Genomic DNA, 14,597 nt, shown 5'->3' with positions numbered 1-14,597 from the left:
AACGTGACATTTAACTTTTGGGGTGAAAAAACTTAGCTTGTATTGCATTTCTATTTTTTAATTCTGGAATAGAATTCACGTGTTCTCCGGAAATTCCCTTCAATTGTAAATTTTCAATTGTAAAATAAATATACAATATTACAGCATATACAGTGCGTATTTTTCAAGTTTCATTCAATCTAAAGCACCTTGGATATAAAGTTCAAGACAATGCGGCCTTTAACAGACGAAGAAACGAAGATTATGTTTGAGAAACTAGCAAAATAGTGAGTTAGTTCCACTATTTCATTTGTTTACACGTTTTGCCAGCTTTAAGTTTCCAACTTTTATAAAACCGTATATTTTCAGCATCGGCGAAGGCATCAAAGATCTAATTGACCGACCAGACGGAGTCTATTGTTTCCGACTTCATAAAGAGCGAGTATATTACGTTGCGGAAGATATTATGTTAAAAGCAACGAATGTTTGTCGAGAAAATCTCATCAGCTTGGGTGTTTGTTTCGGCAAGTTCACGAAAACCAGGAAATTTCGGCTTCACGTTACAGCCCTGGATTATTTAGCTCCATATTCAAAGGTATTCAGGTTTTAAAGCGACTGTAGTTTGGTTAACATGCTGGTACAAAGAATTGCATGGTGGCCCTCTGTTAAGATTAAAAGAAAATGCATGGAACAAAAACTTTAGGTTTTTCCACTATAGAAAATAACTAGTTCAAATAGTGTTCTAAAATTTAACAACTCATGCTATGTTAATTCTAGAGCCTTTATGTTTATTTCACAATTCTACCATCGTAACTCACATAACTTTTATTTTCAGTACAAAGTGTGGGTTAAACCAAGTGCAGAACAGACTTTCTTATACGGCAATCATATTATGAAGGCTGGCCTTGGAAGAATAACGGACAACACACCAAAATATCAAGGGGTTGTTGTTTATTCTATGGCAGATGTGCCACTTGTAAGTTCTTTACATTTATTTGCCGTCATGCTGGGGCTGTGGTACTGTTGGTTCCACACGTCCCTCTAATCCAGAGATAATGGGTTCAAGGCTTACCGCTGCTATCTTTGTCAGCAAATGTGTCCTTGAGCAAGACAATAACTTCAATTGCTCCAACCCAGTGCCGTGGTCATGAATAGGTTGTTTTATGACCACTGGGTTGAAGCAAAGGTGTATGAAATGGAACACCAATAATTAGTTGTATATTAATTATCAACCATTCACTATGCTTTCCCCATAAGCTTGAATATTTAATGTTGTTTTTACGCAGGGTTTCGGGGTGGCAGCAAAATCCACAGCCGAGTGTCGTAAATCCGACCCGATGACTATAATAGCTTTCCACCAAGCTGATGTTGGGGAGTATTTAAGAAATGAAGATTCTCTCACGTGATCTTATTTAACTATGTGTTCGCAAATAACATCTATGACAAATATCTGTGATCTGTTTAATTGGGAAAAGGTGCAGATTATCTGTGGAGTTGGTCTTCTGCATTGCTACTGTTGTTTCAGGCAAATTATTATTCGATATAAAATAAAGGAGGCCTTCACGATTTTTCTAATAAAGACCAACTTTTCAATACTTTGTCTTTACACGATAGTAAATACACTAAGTTAATGACTAAAACACCTGCAACATTAGATTTAACAGAATAGAAGTACAGCAGAGGCATTCAACGTTCAACTCTTGTTTGACATAACTAGTAAAGTATAAATAAATGAATTCCTGACGATTTTTCTAATAAAGACCAACCTTGTAAGTTAAGTGAACGACGTAAATTAATGACTAAAACACCTGCAACTGCCTAATAGAATAAGTCATAAGCAGATACATACAACACACAACTCAGTCATAAAGCAGATACATACAACACACAACTCAGTAAATTATTATGATTTGATGTTTATTTCAAGTGACATCAACCGCGAAGCGAGAGGAATTATATAAAAGCGTTTTCGACTGCATTGAAACAACAGTGCATTCGTATCATGTAAAGTAGAACGAACTGCTGGTAAAAGTGATTAATAATAATAATAGGCAATCCCAATTGAATGTTATTTCATCTCCTGCTGACCACCAAGCCGAGAGAAAGAATATTGAAATAAATTCTGTCTGACGCCCCTTGCATTCAGGGTTTGCAGATATGTAATAACTGATACCAATAAAGTGGAAAAACTAAAAGAACAACAATGAAAAATAAATTAAAACCAATGTAGAGAAATGTAACGCAGAAGAGAATTCGGGTAAGAGCAGCAAGTTTGTGTTTATCATTAAGAGTGATTTGTAAACTCTGTCCAGTGTTGGCCGTTGTGGCAGATGTCCCATCTTGCATAGGTTTAGGTTGAAGACTCTTTCCATGGGCACTACCGGCCCATAGGAAACTGCACAGAGTTCAGCTTTGGCAGTGAACTGGGAAAAAATGTTTGAACAATTTTAACAAAAAGCACACACACACAAACTGGAAAGAGAAATTTTATAATTAAATTAAAAGTGCGCCTGAAAAATTTGGTACAAGTATACAACTATTCAGTGACGATATTCTGAAAAAAGTGAATTAAAATTGAAATATTGTAAACAAATCAAAAATGAACTAAAAAGGTGATTATTATACAAGAAGTTTGTAGTGAAACAAATCTTACCTAACGTCTCATCACATGTTGTAAGCAACATATATCGGATCAAGTCGATCTTGGAGAAACGAATCCCTAAGATGCATCCTCTGCTTCTCTCCTCGCGAGTTGACGGGGATTGATCCGGGATCAACAACTGCAACAACTCCCGCGATCAGGTAGTGCTCCTCGAGAATCACGTTCGTCACCTAAAGAAGGTGGAGAAAATTTTTTAGAAAAATAAAAAAATCCAAAAATTTGAAAAAAATGAATTTTTTAATTTATTATTTAAATAGTTGATGGAATAATCGCAAACAACGTTTTATGAATTAAAAAACATATTAAAGAGTTTTCTTTTTTATATCATTTATCAAATTTGTAACTGTACATGACATACAAAAAAATGACAATAAAATTTAGCAGCAGTTTTTATTTACTTTATTAGTAATCATTTTTCTCCACAATACAAACTCCTATGAAAAAGATAAGAGATATTAAAACTTACCAGTGGAATAAGATCCAGGGCTGTGGATTCAACTCCATCGAGTTCAACCACAACAACAAGAAGATTGGTGGAGTGAAACACGGCGCTAAAAACAAAAGAACATAAATGTCATAAAAATTTCATAAAATCCAAAAAAAATTCGCCCCCAAAAAATGTTAAAATATATTTAAAACTTATTATTTAAATGGATCCCCAAAAAATGTTAGTAAGTGTAAAATATTTTTCCCTTACTCACCATTCTATGATTCTGTTGCTGCATCGAACAACTGCGTTCTCGATGTCGATTGGGTGATATCTCATTCCTCGTAACTCAAGCGTTTCCTCCAAAGAACCAACAATATACAGAGCATCATGTCTCTCTGTAGGAAAAAACACAATAAATATGGTCCGTTCTACATTTTATGGGTGAGGTCCTGCCAGTGAGACAAAAATTGGACCTGGGATTTACGCCAGCGTTGGCCCCATTACACCAACACTAAGGATGCTACTGCATGAACTTCACCAGTTCCCTGATGGCAGGCGACAAGGGCTTTATTGGTAATGAATGGAAGATCTTCCTTTGACAGCTCAGCCAAGGTTAGATACTTCTATTTAGAGTTTACATATGCTAGACATACGCCACCAATTTTCATCAACTTAAATTTTACTCACAACTTATCACAGCAACACATAGCCCAGTCTATAGAACTTTCATAAACATAATTACATAATGATCAATACAGTTGGAAATAAACGTTGATATTATATTTCTTTAGTATTTAAAGTATAAACACGTTCACGAACCTCCAGTTGCAGAAGTGAGTTCGGTTCGTTTAAGAAATCCAAGGAAACCCGTTCGTGCGTATTTAGTTTGGGTGTCTCCTGTTTTTAGGTAACCCTGTAAAAAAAAGCAACTTTATATTTTCACCTTTTGTTTTTGACTTTAAAACTACCATTTCTAACAATCCAAAATAACCAATTGTTTTCACTTATTTATCATTAATATGATTTTTTTAATTGTTTAAATTCTTATTTATTTTTCGTTAAAAATTAGATTTATAATCTTGACATATCGTAGGATATAATCTTACTTGGAAATGGTCCAGATAGTCGTTATCGGCATCGCCCCCATAAATAGAGTAGTAACCCTTAGCTGTGTGGGGGCTACTGACCCACACCTCACCCAACCTGGAGTCCGAACATTGACCCAGAGTATCAGGGTCGGCTATCACCACTTTAGTGCCGGGTAGTATCTGAAATATGATGTGGAAATTACAATGACAGTAAAGCTTTCTTTGTAAACATTACTTTTTTACATTTTACGTTTTTTGATTTATCTTTTTAAATAAAAACATGATTTGACATTTTGAAAGACTGTGATACAAAAAAATACACCAATCTTTCTTTTTTAAATAACTTTCTACAAATTTTATTTATCTCCTTTAATACAGTAACGAAGATCCGGATTAAACTGAAATGAGGGGGCAGTTGGCAGTAAAGGAAACAGTCTTTTTAAAAAGTACAAACCAAAATAATCCGAAATCTAAAATTACTTATTTTCTAATGAAAAAATAGTTTCTGAACCCACCTTTCCAGTTTCCATTAGACACAAACTATGGGGGGAACCTTTTTCTACCAAAGCTACTCGGTCGTTCCTGAGTGCCCTCATGTCAACATACACTGTGGTGGGGTCAGGACATGAGGCTCCCTGTAAGAAATGATAACTACTGTTATGATGGGGATGATGTGAATGTGGCAAGATGCTACAATGTATCAAACACACAAGCATTGCTGAATATAAGTTCTGACATATTTAAACATATTTTTTTAAAACGGTTTATTTTGTTAAAAATAGTACATTATTGTTAAACGGTTAAAAAATAGTCAAAGAAAAAAGTTGCCAGTGAATAAATTTGGCAACCAGGAACAAATTTATTAATTCCATGTAAGGTCTATACTTAAAGCCAATGGCTCATTTTAAATGTATGTCATCAGACTGCATGAAATAGAAACAGCATGCAATCAAACACAAAGTTACATAAAAACCATCGCCAAAAACAAAACACATATCGCGATATTCCAATATTTATAACAATGCAACTTTGTTGACAGAGAAAATACAACATGTAGATACACAAGGAATATTTTCTGGCAGTCAAAAATTTATATATCATAGTTGTCAAACATAAGGAACCTCATTGATTAATGTGGTGAATAAAATATACTTTAGCTCTGCTTGTTTGCATAGACACCTAACAGCAGGGTAAAGTTGTTTTAAGGACTTTAAACTAACATATAACACCATCTGTTACAAAAATTGGCATAACATGTCACCCAAGCACACCTAACTTTACCCATATGCCTAAAATTGAGATATTTGGGTTACATATATATAAACGTAGCACCCAGGGTGTTGGGGTAGGGGGCCAACTGTGGCCTAAATCCTAGGACCCATAGCTTGCCATGTTGTGGGACCTCACTCATAGAACAGAATACGTATAAAAAGTAAAGTCCTTTCGATGGTTAGTAATTACATATGGTTTATGAAATTTTTTGAATGTCAGACTACAAGATGCATGCATATGTTTCTATACAACGGGTTGCCACACACATTCAATGTACAGCAATGAGTTGACGATATGAGATGTGAACATGGGTTGCCTACGTACCATGTAAGGCTCCTCAGATATTATTTGTTCGGACAGAATGCCAAGCCGAGGTGGCTTTAAGAAAAATAAAAAAGTAAGAAAAATAAAATTTAAAAAAAAGTAAAAAAAAAATAAGAAAAATAATATTTGAAAGAATCATGAAATGTAAAAGCAAAGTGAAATTTTAAAAGAAAAAAAATCAAGAAAACTTAAACAATCATGTTATTTAGTTTTAAGTTGTACATTTTTCAAACTTTGTTTTTTCCTGTTTTAAATGTAGGTCGTTTCGAAATAATAGTTGAACAGCAATGTTCCCGCTTAATAATAATTTTTACATTTTTTTAACTTGGTATAAATTTTGTGTTATAAGTCTTCTCCCAAAACTATTTATATTATTTTTAGATTTAATATAAAACCCCACCTGTAAACAGATACCGACGTTCACACGACATCCAAACGCAGTGGAGACAGCGCGTGAAGACAATCCAAGGTCCCTGAATAACTTGGTAAAGTTTGACGTCAGTCGAACGCGTGGTCTTTCTTCCGCCACAATGACACATGTGCGGATGTGAGCAAGAGAAACCCCTCGACTCTAATAATTATAATTTTAAACAAATTTTTTGTTTAAAAAATTAAAGATGTTTTCGTCTATTAATCAAAGAATTTTGACATTTTTTGTAGATTTTTTGTTGTACTCCAGATTTGTTTTTAAACCTTAGTAAAATTCTTAAAAAACAAATAAAACCAATAAAATTCAATCAAGTTATTATCTAATAAAAAAAAACATAAAATTATAAAAAAAATTATATTAAAATTTATAAAAAACTTTCATACACTAAAAAATGCGAAAAACTAAAATAAATTCAAACATATATATTATATGGCCACTTATACCTAATAATTATCCTACAATAACATAAAAATTAAAAAAACATTCATAAAAAACATTTCTTACTTTTAAAGTAGGTATGTGAGCAGCCAGACCCTTGGTGCAGAACTCTACAACTCCATAAGATATGAACGCATCTCGTACTTTAAATTGGCTCAATGTTTGCAGCCACAGTTGTGGGTTTGTTTCGAGCTCTGCAGGAGCTATGAGTATGGATTGGTGGCCAGAGTATATACTGTAATAAGAAGTGAATATTAGGTTAGTGATTTCAGCGTTCATTTTAACTTTGACACCCTGAAGATAGTTATAGTTTTTTTAATGAAAACACAACTTTGTTTAAAAAAAATAACCACCCACAAAGTAACATACTTGATAACTCGTAAGCTGGCGCGAGGTGTATGAACACCCATGTTATAATGACTGTCGTTTTTCAGCCACGCGAGGATAAATAAGTTACATTTATTCGCTCAATAAGTTATGAAAAAAATTATAAGAAAAAAACATTTTTTTTCTTTTTAAGGGTGCACCACTAATAACATGTAATTACCTGCTAAGACACCACAATGCTAGACCAAGGCCACTATATGGATCCAGACACAGTGCAACACTACGTGAAGGATAAAGCTCACATTGTAGTTTCATGGAACGACATAACTGACTTGAAGAGTAATGTGACATCTGGAAAAATAAAAAATCACAATTTAGTTATATAGCAAATTTAAAACCTAATAAAAACAAAATTTTTATTTTTTTTTTGACATGCTTTGGTTTTTAATATTCAAGGGTCGATTTGACCATTTTTTTCTTTAAATGAATGAATGTGACATAATTGGCTTGGCAGGGCAGGGCAATGACAGTCATTATAACACGGTCAATATAACATTTCATACATGATACATCTCTTGCCCGCTTTTGAATCACCACTTATGTAACTTGAAGAAAAAATTTAAATCCAATAAACTAAAAAAAAATAATATACTAAAGAAAAAAAGTTATAACAGTAAAATAATACCTTGATGCCAGCTAATGTTCCAGCTGTTGTGATGCTGAAGTCGATATAGGAGAGCATTTCTGGTGTGGGGGGTCGGTAGCTGATCGGTACGCGCTTTTTGGGGGAGTCTTCGATGTCCAGCAGAGGGGGCCAGAGAGGGGTGGTGGTTGATTGTAAGGCTGCGATCGCTTCTTTCGAACGAAGAAGTTTAATAACAGAAGCCCAAGATAATACCGCAGCTACTTTGGACACCTGGTGGGGTTACAGTAGGGGTGAACGTTTTGCTTGAACTGAGATTTAATGTAAATTTTTTTTTTCGAGGTTTGGGTTTTTTTCCTGACGATACTTTAAAATATATTGAAAAAACATTTTCTTCAAAACTGTATGACAAAAAATATATAACAAATCCCATGAAAATTTAATCAAAACTTGGAAGAAAAACAATTCTTACCTCGACTACCATCCTCACTGTTGGAAGTGTTGCCGCGATAGATTTCATGTGTGGAGGTCGCACTGGAATCGGCACACAACCAGCGTAGAGGCAGCCGTAGAAAGCAGCAGTTAGGTCAACACTTGGAGGAAATAGAAGCGCGACGTGGTCACCCGTCGAGAGAGAGTTCAAACCATGGGGGGTCGGATGGGACAGCAAGAGTTGGGCGATACGCTCAGCTTTCTTGTGTAGTTGGGAACAAGTTAAGTGGTTTGTCACAACGCCCTGTGGAAAGTTAATATGGGTTGAGATGTCTTGATGATTATGTGGGTTAGGTGTTGTAGGTTTTGTAGTTTAAAATTTTTTAATTCTTATAAGATATCCAAGTTAAAAAATTCATAAAATATCCAATTTTACACCAATATACTACAATTTAGCAGTAATTTTAAAGTATTCTTTTTTGTTGTGTATTTTAGTCTTTTTAGAAATTATAAAATAAGTTTTTAAATTTTTATTTTCTGTGTGTAACACCCTATTATTCACAAAACAACCGCAAAACTTATTATTACCGGGTGCTTTCAAAAATCAAATAAGACGAAAAAATCATTGGTTTTAAAAAAATACAAAAATCCTTGTTCCATGCATGTTGTTTTAGGAATAGTGCAAACTTTGGAAAATTACCTTGCTTCCCATCTGGGTAAGAAGGACATGATCGGGAGTGCTTTGTGCTCTCCATTTAAGAATCTCGGAAAGATATTGAAACTTTCTGCTTTCTCCTTTACCGACCTCGTCATCATTAAGGGGGGTAAGTTGCCGACCCCGGGATTCTGCAAGCCGAACACCAGTGATAACTTGGCCCTGTAGGATGGAGGCCGGACCTGGAAAGATGGGTGGGCAGGTTAAAGCAGGATGGATGAAAAAATGCAAAGGTAAAATTTGGCAAATGTTGAGAAACAAAAATTAAAAAGAATAAAAAGAATAAAAAATCATTTAAAGGTGTTTTAAACCAATTTTAGTTTATAAAAATTGTTAATATTTTATTTAATATTTCTACTCACCAACATCACTGTGTTTTTGTCTTGGTTTGGGGAGGTTGAGGACACACTGATGCGGGCTCATCAGAATGTTGCGAGGAGAGAGATTTCCCTCGAGGAAACGAGACCTTGTCTCCGAGAGATGAACTCCACCTAGTGGAGTTCGTGGAAGAGCATTCGGAGCAAGAAGAGAAAGGCAATACACTCCAACACCATGCACACTTTCAACAGCCTTGTGGAAATATGGAATTTTTTAATTTCAATATTTTATTTCTAAAAATTTTTAATGTCTAATCTTTTAGATTTTTAGGTATATATTATTTTTTTGATATATGTTTAATTATTTTATTTTTAGTTTCATGTGACAAAATTATATTAGGTTTAAAATTTTAAAAAAGTTGTTACTAGGCTGCTTGGAATGGGTGTTTATTTAATATATAGCAAGAACTATGTAGTTTCAGTAAACTAACAGCGCATCTATGTATTCTTTTGAGCAATATTACCAAAAAACCTTTAGCATAAGCATAATGAGTCAAAAATAATCAAAAAATAATAAATTAAGTTTCTTCTCACCTGCATAACACTGCTCATCCACTTAAAACATAATTCTTCCGAACAATCGGGTTTTTGTTCCACAATAACGATAAGCCTTTCATCTCGAAGGACTGTTACTCCAAAAACAGCAATCCTGGAAAAAATAAATACCATTATTTTTCCTACTTTTTGAAGATTAAGCGAAGCAGCATATATAAATAAACAAAGATTTTTTTAATACAAAAACAGATTAAAATACACAAATTTACTAACATACTTAAATAAATATAAAAATTAACTGACACACTTAAATTTACAAAATTATTGAATAAAATACCAAAGTAAATTTGAAAATGTGGTATAGTAAGGTGGGGGAAGATGGGACGCCTTCAACACATTATACGCAAATATCCTGATCGTGTTTTAAACTCTTAACAACTATAAATATATATATAACCTACCTTCCTCTGTATACGAATCTAATCGGTTCAATCGCTAACACAGTGGCCACTATATCATCTGAGTTGTGGATTCTTTCAGCGATTTGAACCATCCCGTCAGATTTGCCCGTTACCATGAGTCTCCCGCTCTGTTCGTAATAATGAGAATTTGAAACGAAAATTTATATCTCGTTGTGTCAAAACAAGATATAGATAGAAAACACAAAATGTTATATAAAAATAAAGTGTATTATTAGGTAGAATATTCTTAAATCACGCTAATTCTCTAATATTGAGAATTTAAAATAAAATTTATAGCTACTTGTGTAATTTAGAAAAAAAAAACGATATAAAAACATGATATAGTTAAAAACACAAAATGATGTAGAAAAATAAAGTGTCTTAGTAGGTAGTATATTACCTATTCCCCTTAAATTCTAGTAATCCATTACATAAAACTAAAAAACAAAAATTTAATAAATATTTTTAAATTTATACACACCGGGTTCATATATCCGAGCAAACCAGTTCGAATGAAAAGTCCGTTGTCTGTTTGCCCGTGGTTGCTCTCGTCTACTGGGTGACATCTGAACATCTTTTCACTGATCCCACTCAAACCATAATACCACGAGCCTGCTGGTTCATCAGCGCTGTCTGTTGGTTTTGGGCAAACCAAGATTTCACCGATTTCATCCGTTCTGCAGAGATTTGCGGATCCAGTGACGGAAACAACTGCGACAGTGCCTGGGAATTGTAAAAGGAGGGATTTAAATGAAATTGTATTTGTAACAGACATACATAGCATGGACTATAATACAGGTATAGAACACCCGTGTTATAACGACTGTCGTTTCCGTGCATGCGAGGATAAATTAAGTTACATTCATTCAGATACATTTCGCCTAAAATAGCATCAGTAGTCTTCTATTAAAATGTAAACTAGTTTTATTAGAATTAAAATACACAAACATTACAAAACACCAAAAAAATGTTTTTCAATAGAAAAAATTAACAATGTAAATATTATTGAATAGTTGGCACTTACAGCCTAGCAGAGCGTTTCCACAATCCTGCAGCACAACTGATGGAGCTTGGCTATTAGGAGGTTCCTCGTGGATTACTTTATACGACATATCTTGCAAGGAAAGGGCTGTTCTACATGCATGGGTGCCAGGTCTGTGAAGAAATGTATAATAATTATCGAAGGTAGAGTAGAGACAATATTTATGTTGAATTTTTCACTTTCAAAAACAAAACCACGTTTAAAAATGCTCTCTTGATATTTCACCATAGTTTAAAGTGGGACAGATAAAACTTTTTATTTTTTCTCTCGAACTTTGGCAATAAATTCTGTATTACCTGTATACCATCATAACAATGCATTTACCTTCTTGCTGCAACAGTCAATGCTTCTGCCGACCACGCGCACGGGCATAAGGCGTCTCTGTGTAAACCTCGCTTCTCAAACTCCGTCAGGAACATGTCACATGACCCAATCGACCCTGGAAATATTCCACATGTGGTTGAAATATCATCTTAAATACATTGCTCTGGTTGAGGTGTGAAAAATTAAAATAAATAAAGAAAATGATTCTCTTAATAAAATGGGTAATGTGTCAATCCTGGCCTAAATCCCAGGGCCCATGGCATGCCACACTATGGGACCTCAACCACATAATCAATGCTTTTTCAACACAAGTCTTATAGTTGTTTTGCAGTAGCACACATGGTGTTGGGGGAAATCTCACCTGAAGCCTAAATAGGACCACAGTCACCTAACCTAACCCTTACAGAATAGAATAAAATCTCATTTATTCTTTATATTTTATAAGTATGTATGATTGCTTTTTATATTAAAGACACATTTTAATCAAAAAAATAGGCCAAACACGCGTTACCATTCATAAATAAACAACTTTATTCATAAATAAAAAAAATATTTAAAAAATTAAAAATAAATAATTAAATCAAATATAAATATGTTCACTCAACTTACATGGGTTCGCACCATCAGAAACAAGGAGCATCCTTAATGTTTTGAGATTAATATTCGGATTATCCCGTTGCATGGCTAGAGTCCAATGAAGGTCCCGGGATTTGACCAACGCAAGGGAAGCTGGTTTAAAATTTTTTTTTTTAATTTGAGGTAAAATATTAATGCTTTGCTTTGTTGGTAAAACCTAAGTTTTAAGATAAAATTATTTTAAAATAATAAACATTGTTGTGGACAATATATACTGTTGATGCCAGGTGTATTACACTTGTTGTAAAACAGCATTTTTGGCATTTATTTTGCAAACTAAGATTGCAATGTCCTATATACAGGTCGTCCTTATCAAGGTGAACAACACTCAACATCGCAAAATATTATTTGGCAATCAAAATTGATGTTTACAAAAAGTATTTGAATAATATAACAAAAAACTTTTTTATATTTTAATTTTTTTTAATTAAATAAAGATATTTTTACCTTTGTTCTTTGTTATAATGTTAAGCCATTGCATTGGGTTTTGCTTCATGAGTGCGTATGGTATGCAGTATACATGCATTCCACTAAGCATGCTCTGTGGAAGATACAAGTTTGTTACATTAATGTTAAACCTTAGATAAAACATGGGAAACTATGCAAGTTTCTTTGCTTAAGATATAATATGTTTATAAAGTAGGTCTTGCTTAAAAAAATACCAGATAAAGAATAGACATATTGTTTGTTTTTTTTTGTTCAATTAGTTTAACACAAGCCCCTTTTCTAAAAAGTTTTTAATTAATTTCAACTTGAGTTAAGTAGAGTATTCTTGTTTTGCTATTGCACAACAGAGCAGCATTGCATAAGCTTAATTCTAATTGGCAAATTGTTCGATTCTATATGGGTGAGGTCATACAGTATGGCATGCCATGGAACCTCGGGATTAGGCAAGAGTTGGCCCGTTACTAAATTACAGTGTATTATTTGTTTCAAAAAACTAGGCCATACAAGAAAAAAGTTTTAAACGGTTTTAAGTTTGAACCAATGTGTTAAATAAATTACAAGAAAACACTGGGGGTTTGTAGTTTAATGGAATCTCAGACTGTAGTACAAGCTACCACAAACTGCCTGGGGCCTTTGTCAACAAAGTAAACAGCAGTTACGAATCGAAAGCACCCGGTAATAATAAGTTCTGCGGTTGTTTTGTGGATAATGAGGGTGTTACACACAGAAAGTAAAAAATTTATGAGGACTTTCTTCAATTTCTATTTTTTTTTTTAAACTTAACAAAAACAATATTATTTAAAAATGTTTGCTTAATTGTAGTATCTTGGTGGATAAATTTTCAGGTCGATTTCAATATAAACATGACAACTTATAATAAATACGTATGATACGATTTTCTTTTCAAACGTTTTAGTTAAAAAATAAAACATTTTAGCGATGTCAGAGTTAAAATAAACGCTGTAGTTTATTCAAAACACTATTTTAGTTTTAGTTGGTAATTTTAAATAAAACTCACAGCTAAGATGCCATGCACAAGTCCAAAGCCTCGTTTAAAGTCAAGTAGATTAACCATAATGTCCGCTGCGTTGTAGCAAAGTGCTCCTACCAGTGCTCTGTACGGTGGTAAGGGTTAATATAAGTTTTATACAGTAAGGTGGTAGGAGATGGGACATCTTTTCATTCGTTCTCGTCCCATTTTGTAGTAAACAAAGAACATTTAAAATATTATAAAACCGTATCCTCATGACTCCCATAGACCGTTGTTAATTATTTAAAACACGATCCGGATATTTGGATATTATGTGTTAAAGGTGTCCCATCTTCTCCACCCTTATATTTTGCTTATGAAATAATGTGAATCATAAGATAAGACTAGAAAACTCTTGGGATTGTTTTTTTAAATTCAATTATGTGGTTGGAAGCAATGAACATACATATGTTGAAGCCCTGGTTATTATGAAGCAGATAACGTAAGATAAACAAGATTACCGTGGGAGAGACCACCATGGTAGGGTGTAAGGAACAATTTCCAAAGCAGTTTTTACTTTTCAAGGTTATTTAAAAAAATTACAAATTTAACAAATTTTAGCAAAATCTAAAAATTTGTTTTTACATTTCAGGTTATGTATTTACAATTTTATCTGTTCAAATTTAGCACAATTTTGAATATTTTTTTTTGCAAATTTATTAAAAAATTTAAATTAGATTATAATTTCTTACCTGCAGTGTCGGTGTATTGCAGCTCTCGTGTGTGCCACGCCCACAACACTCCCCTCTTTCCCTGTTTTGTATTCAATGTACGCAAGTTGGTTGATAAGGTTGTGGCCGGAAGGCTCCCAATTCGATGGTGGTCGTTGAAGATGATTCGAGTCAGTTACGATCCATTGTAACTTGGGCCAACCTGTGAGGAGAAACGGTGAATACGGCGCTTGTATTGTGAATGTGAAATCATGTGTATGGGATTGTAATGCTGGTCTAAAACCACATTAACGCAACTCATGTGGTGACTAATGCTTTATATTCAGCTCAGCATGAGGGTTTAAAGGAATTAAACTCAGCTTGGTTGACAAAAG

General features: G+C 33.7%; 2 protein-coding genes across 3 annotated transcripts in view; one reads left to right on the top strand and one right to left on the bottom strand.

The window, feature by feature from the left end:
• Window positions 1–55: 55 nt before the first annotated feature.
• On the top strand, window positions 56–1,597 carry LOC100180799 (60S ribosome subunit biogenesis protein NIP7 homolog). The gene is made up of 4 exons (XM_002131684.5): window positions 56–266; window positions 349–574; window positions 815–955; window positions 1,266–1,597. Exons 1-4 carry the CDS (start codon window positions 211–213, stop codon window positions 1,383–1,385), a joined length of 543 nt encoding a protein of 180 aa, XP_002131720.1. The 5' UTR covers window positions 56–210; the 3' UTR covers window positions 1,386–1,597.
• A 278-nt stretch (window positions 1,598–1,875) lies between these two features.
• LOC100183162 (disco-interacting protein 2 homolog C) overlaps window positions 1,876–14,597 on the bottom strand; it is a 32,761-nt gene continuing 20,039 nt past the window's right edge. The window contains exons 14-37 of one of the 2 annotated variants that reach the window (XM_018813383.2): window positions 14,245–14,425; window positions 13,541–13,637; window positions 12,523–12,616; window positions 12,049–12,168; window positions 11,440–11,554; window positions 11,098–11,228; window positions 10,555–10,796; window positions 10,074–10,201; window positions 9,652–9,766; window positions 9,103–9,310; window positions 8,726–8,922; window positions 8,066–8,329; window positions 7,636–7,866; window positions 7,171–7,301; window positions 6,690–6,858; window positions 6,156–6,326; window positions 5,756–5,809; window positions 4,675–4,794; window positions 4,178–4,339; window positions 3,891–3,984; window positions 3,343–3,466; window positions 3,108–3,192; window positions 2,633–2,811; window positions 1,876–2,402 (exon numbers count right to left, since the gene is read on the bottom strand). In XM_018813383.2, coding sequence (XP_018668928.1) covers window positions 2,644–2,811; window positions 3,108–3,192; window positions 3,343–3,466; window positions 3,891–3,984; window positions 4,178–4,339; window positions 4,675–4,794; window positions 5,756–5,809; window positions 6,156–6,326; window positions 6,690–6,858; window positions 7,171–7,301; window positions 7,636–7,866; window positions 8,066–8,329; window positions 8,726–8,922; window positions 9,103–9,310; window positions 9,652–9,766; window positions 10,074–10,201; window positions 10,555–10,796; window positions 11,098–11,228; window positions 11,440–11,554; window positions 12,049–12,168; window positions 12,523–12,616; window positions 13,541–13,637; window positions 14,245–14,425 — 3,401 coding nt within the window. In that variant the 3' untranslated portion in view covers window positions 1,876–2,402; window positions 2,633–2,643. The remainder of the gene's footprint in view (window positions 2,403–2,632; window positions 2,812–3,107; window positions 3,193–3,342; window positions 3,467–3,890; window positions 3,985–4,177; window positions 4,340–4,674; window positions 4,795–5,755; window positions 5,810–6,155; window positions 6,327–6,689; window positions 6,859–7,170; window positions 7,302–7,635; window positions 7,867–8,065; window positions 8,330–8,725; window positions 8,923–9,102; window positions 9,311–9,651; window positions 9,767–10,073; window positions 10,202–10,554; window positions 10,797–11,097; window positions 11,229–11,439; window positions 11,555–12,048; window positions 12,169–12,522; window positions 12,617–13,540; window positions 13,638–14,244; window positions 14,426–14,597) is intronic. The other variant, XM_002131644.4, reaches the window with a different exon arrangement.

The sequence above is a fragment of the Ciona intestinalis genome, chromosome 9 (genome assembly GCF_000224145.3).
Source record: "Ciona intestinalis chromosome 9, KH, whole genome shotgun sequence".
Lineage (NCBI taxonomy): Eukaryota > Metazoa > Chordata > Ascidiacea > Phlebobranchia > Cionidae > Ciona > Ciona intestinalis.
The sequence above is the reverse complement of the archived record's forward strand: the minus strand, read 5'-3'. Positions and strand labels throughout refer to the sequence as shown.

Coding starts and splice junctions, on each gene's coding strand:
- LOC100180799 (XM_002131684.5), top strand. CDS start 211: ATGCGGCCTTTAACAGACGAAGAAACGAAGATTATGTTTGAGAAACTA. Junction 575..814: donor ATTTAGCTCCATATTCAAAG/GTATTCAGGTTT, acceptor TTTTATTTTCAG/TACAAAGTGTGGGTTAAACC. Junction 956..1,265: donor CTATGGCAGATGTGCCACTT/GTAAGTTCTTTA, acceptor GTTTTTACGCAG/GGTTTCGGGGTGGCAGCAAA.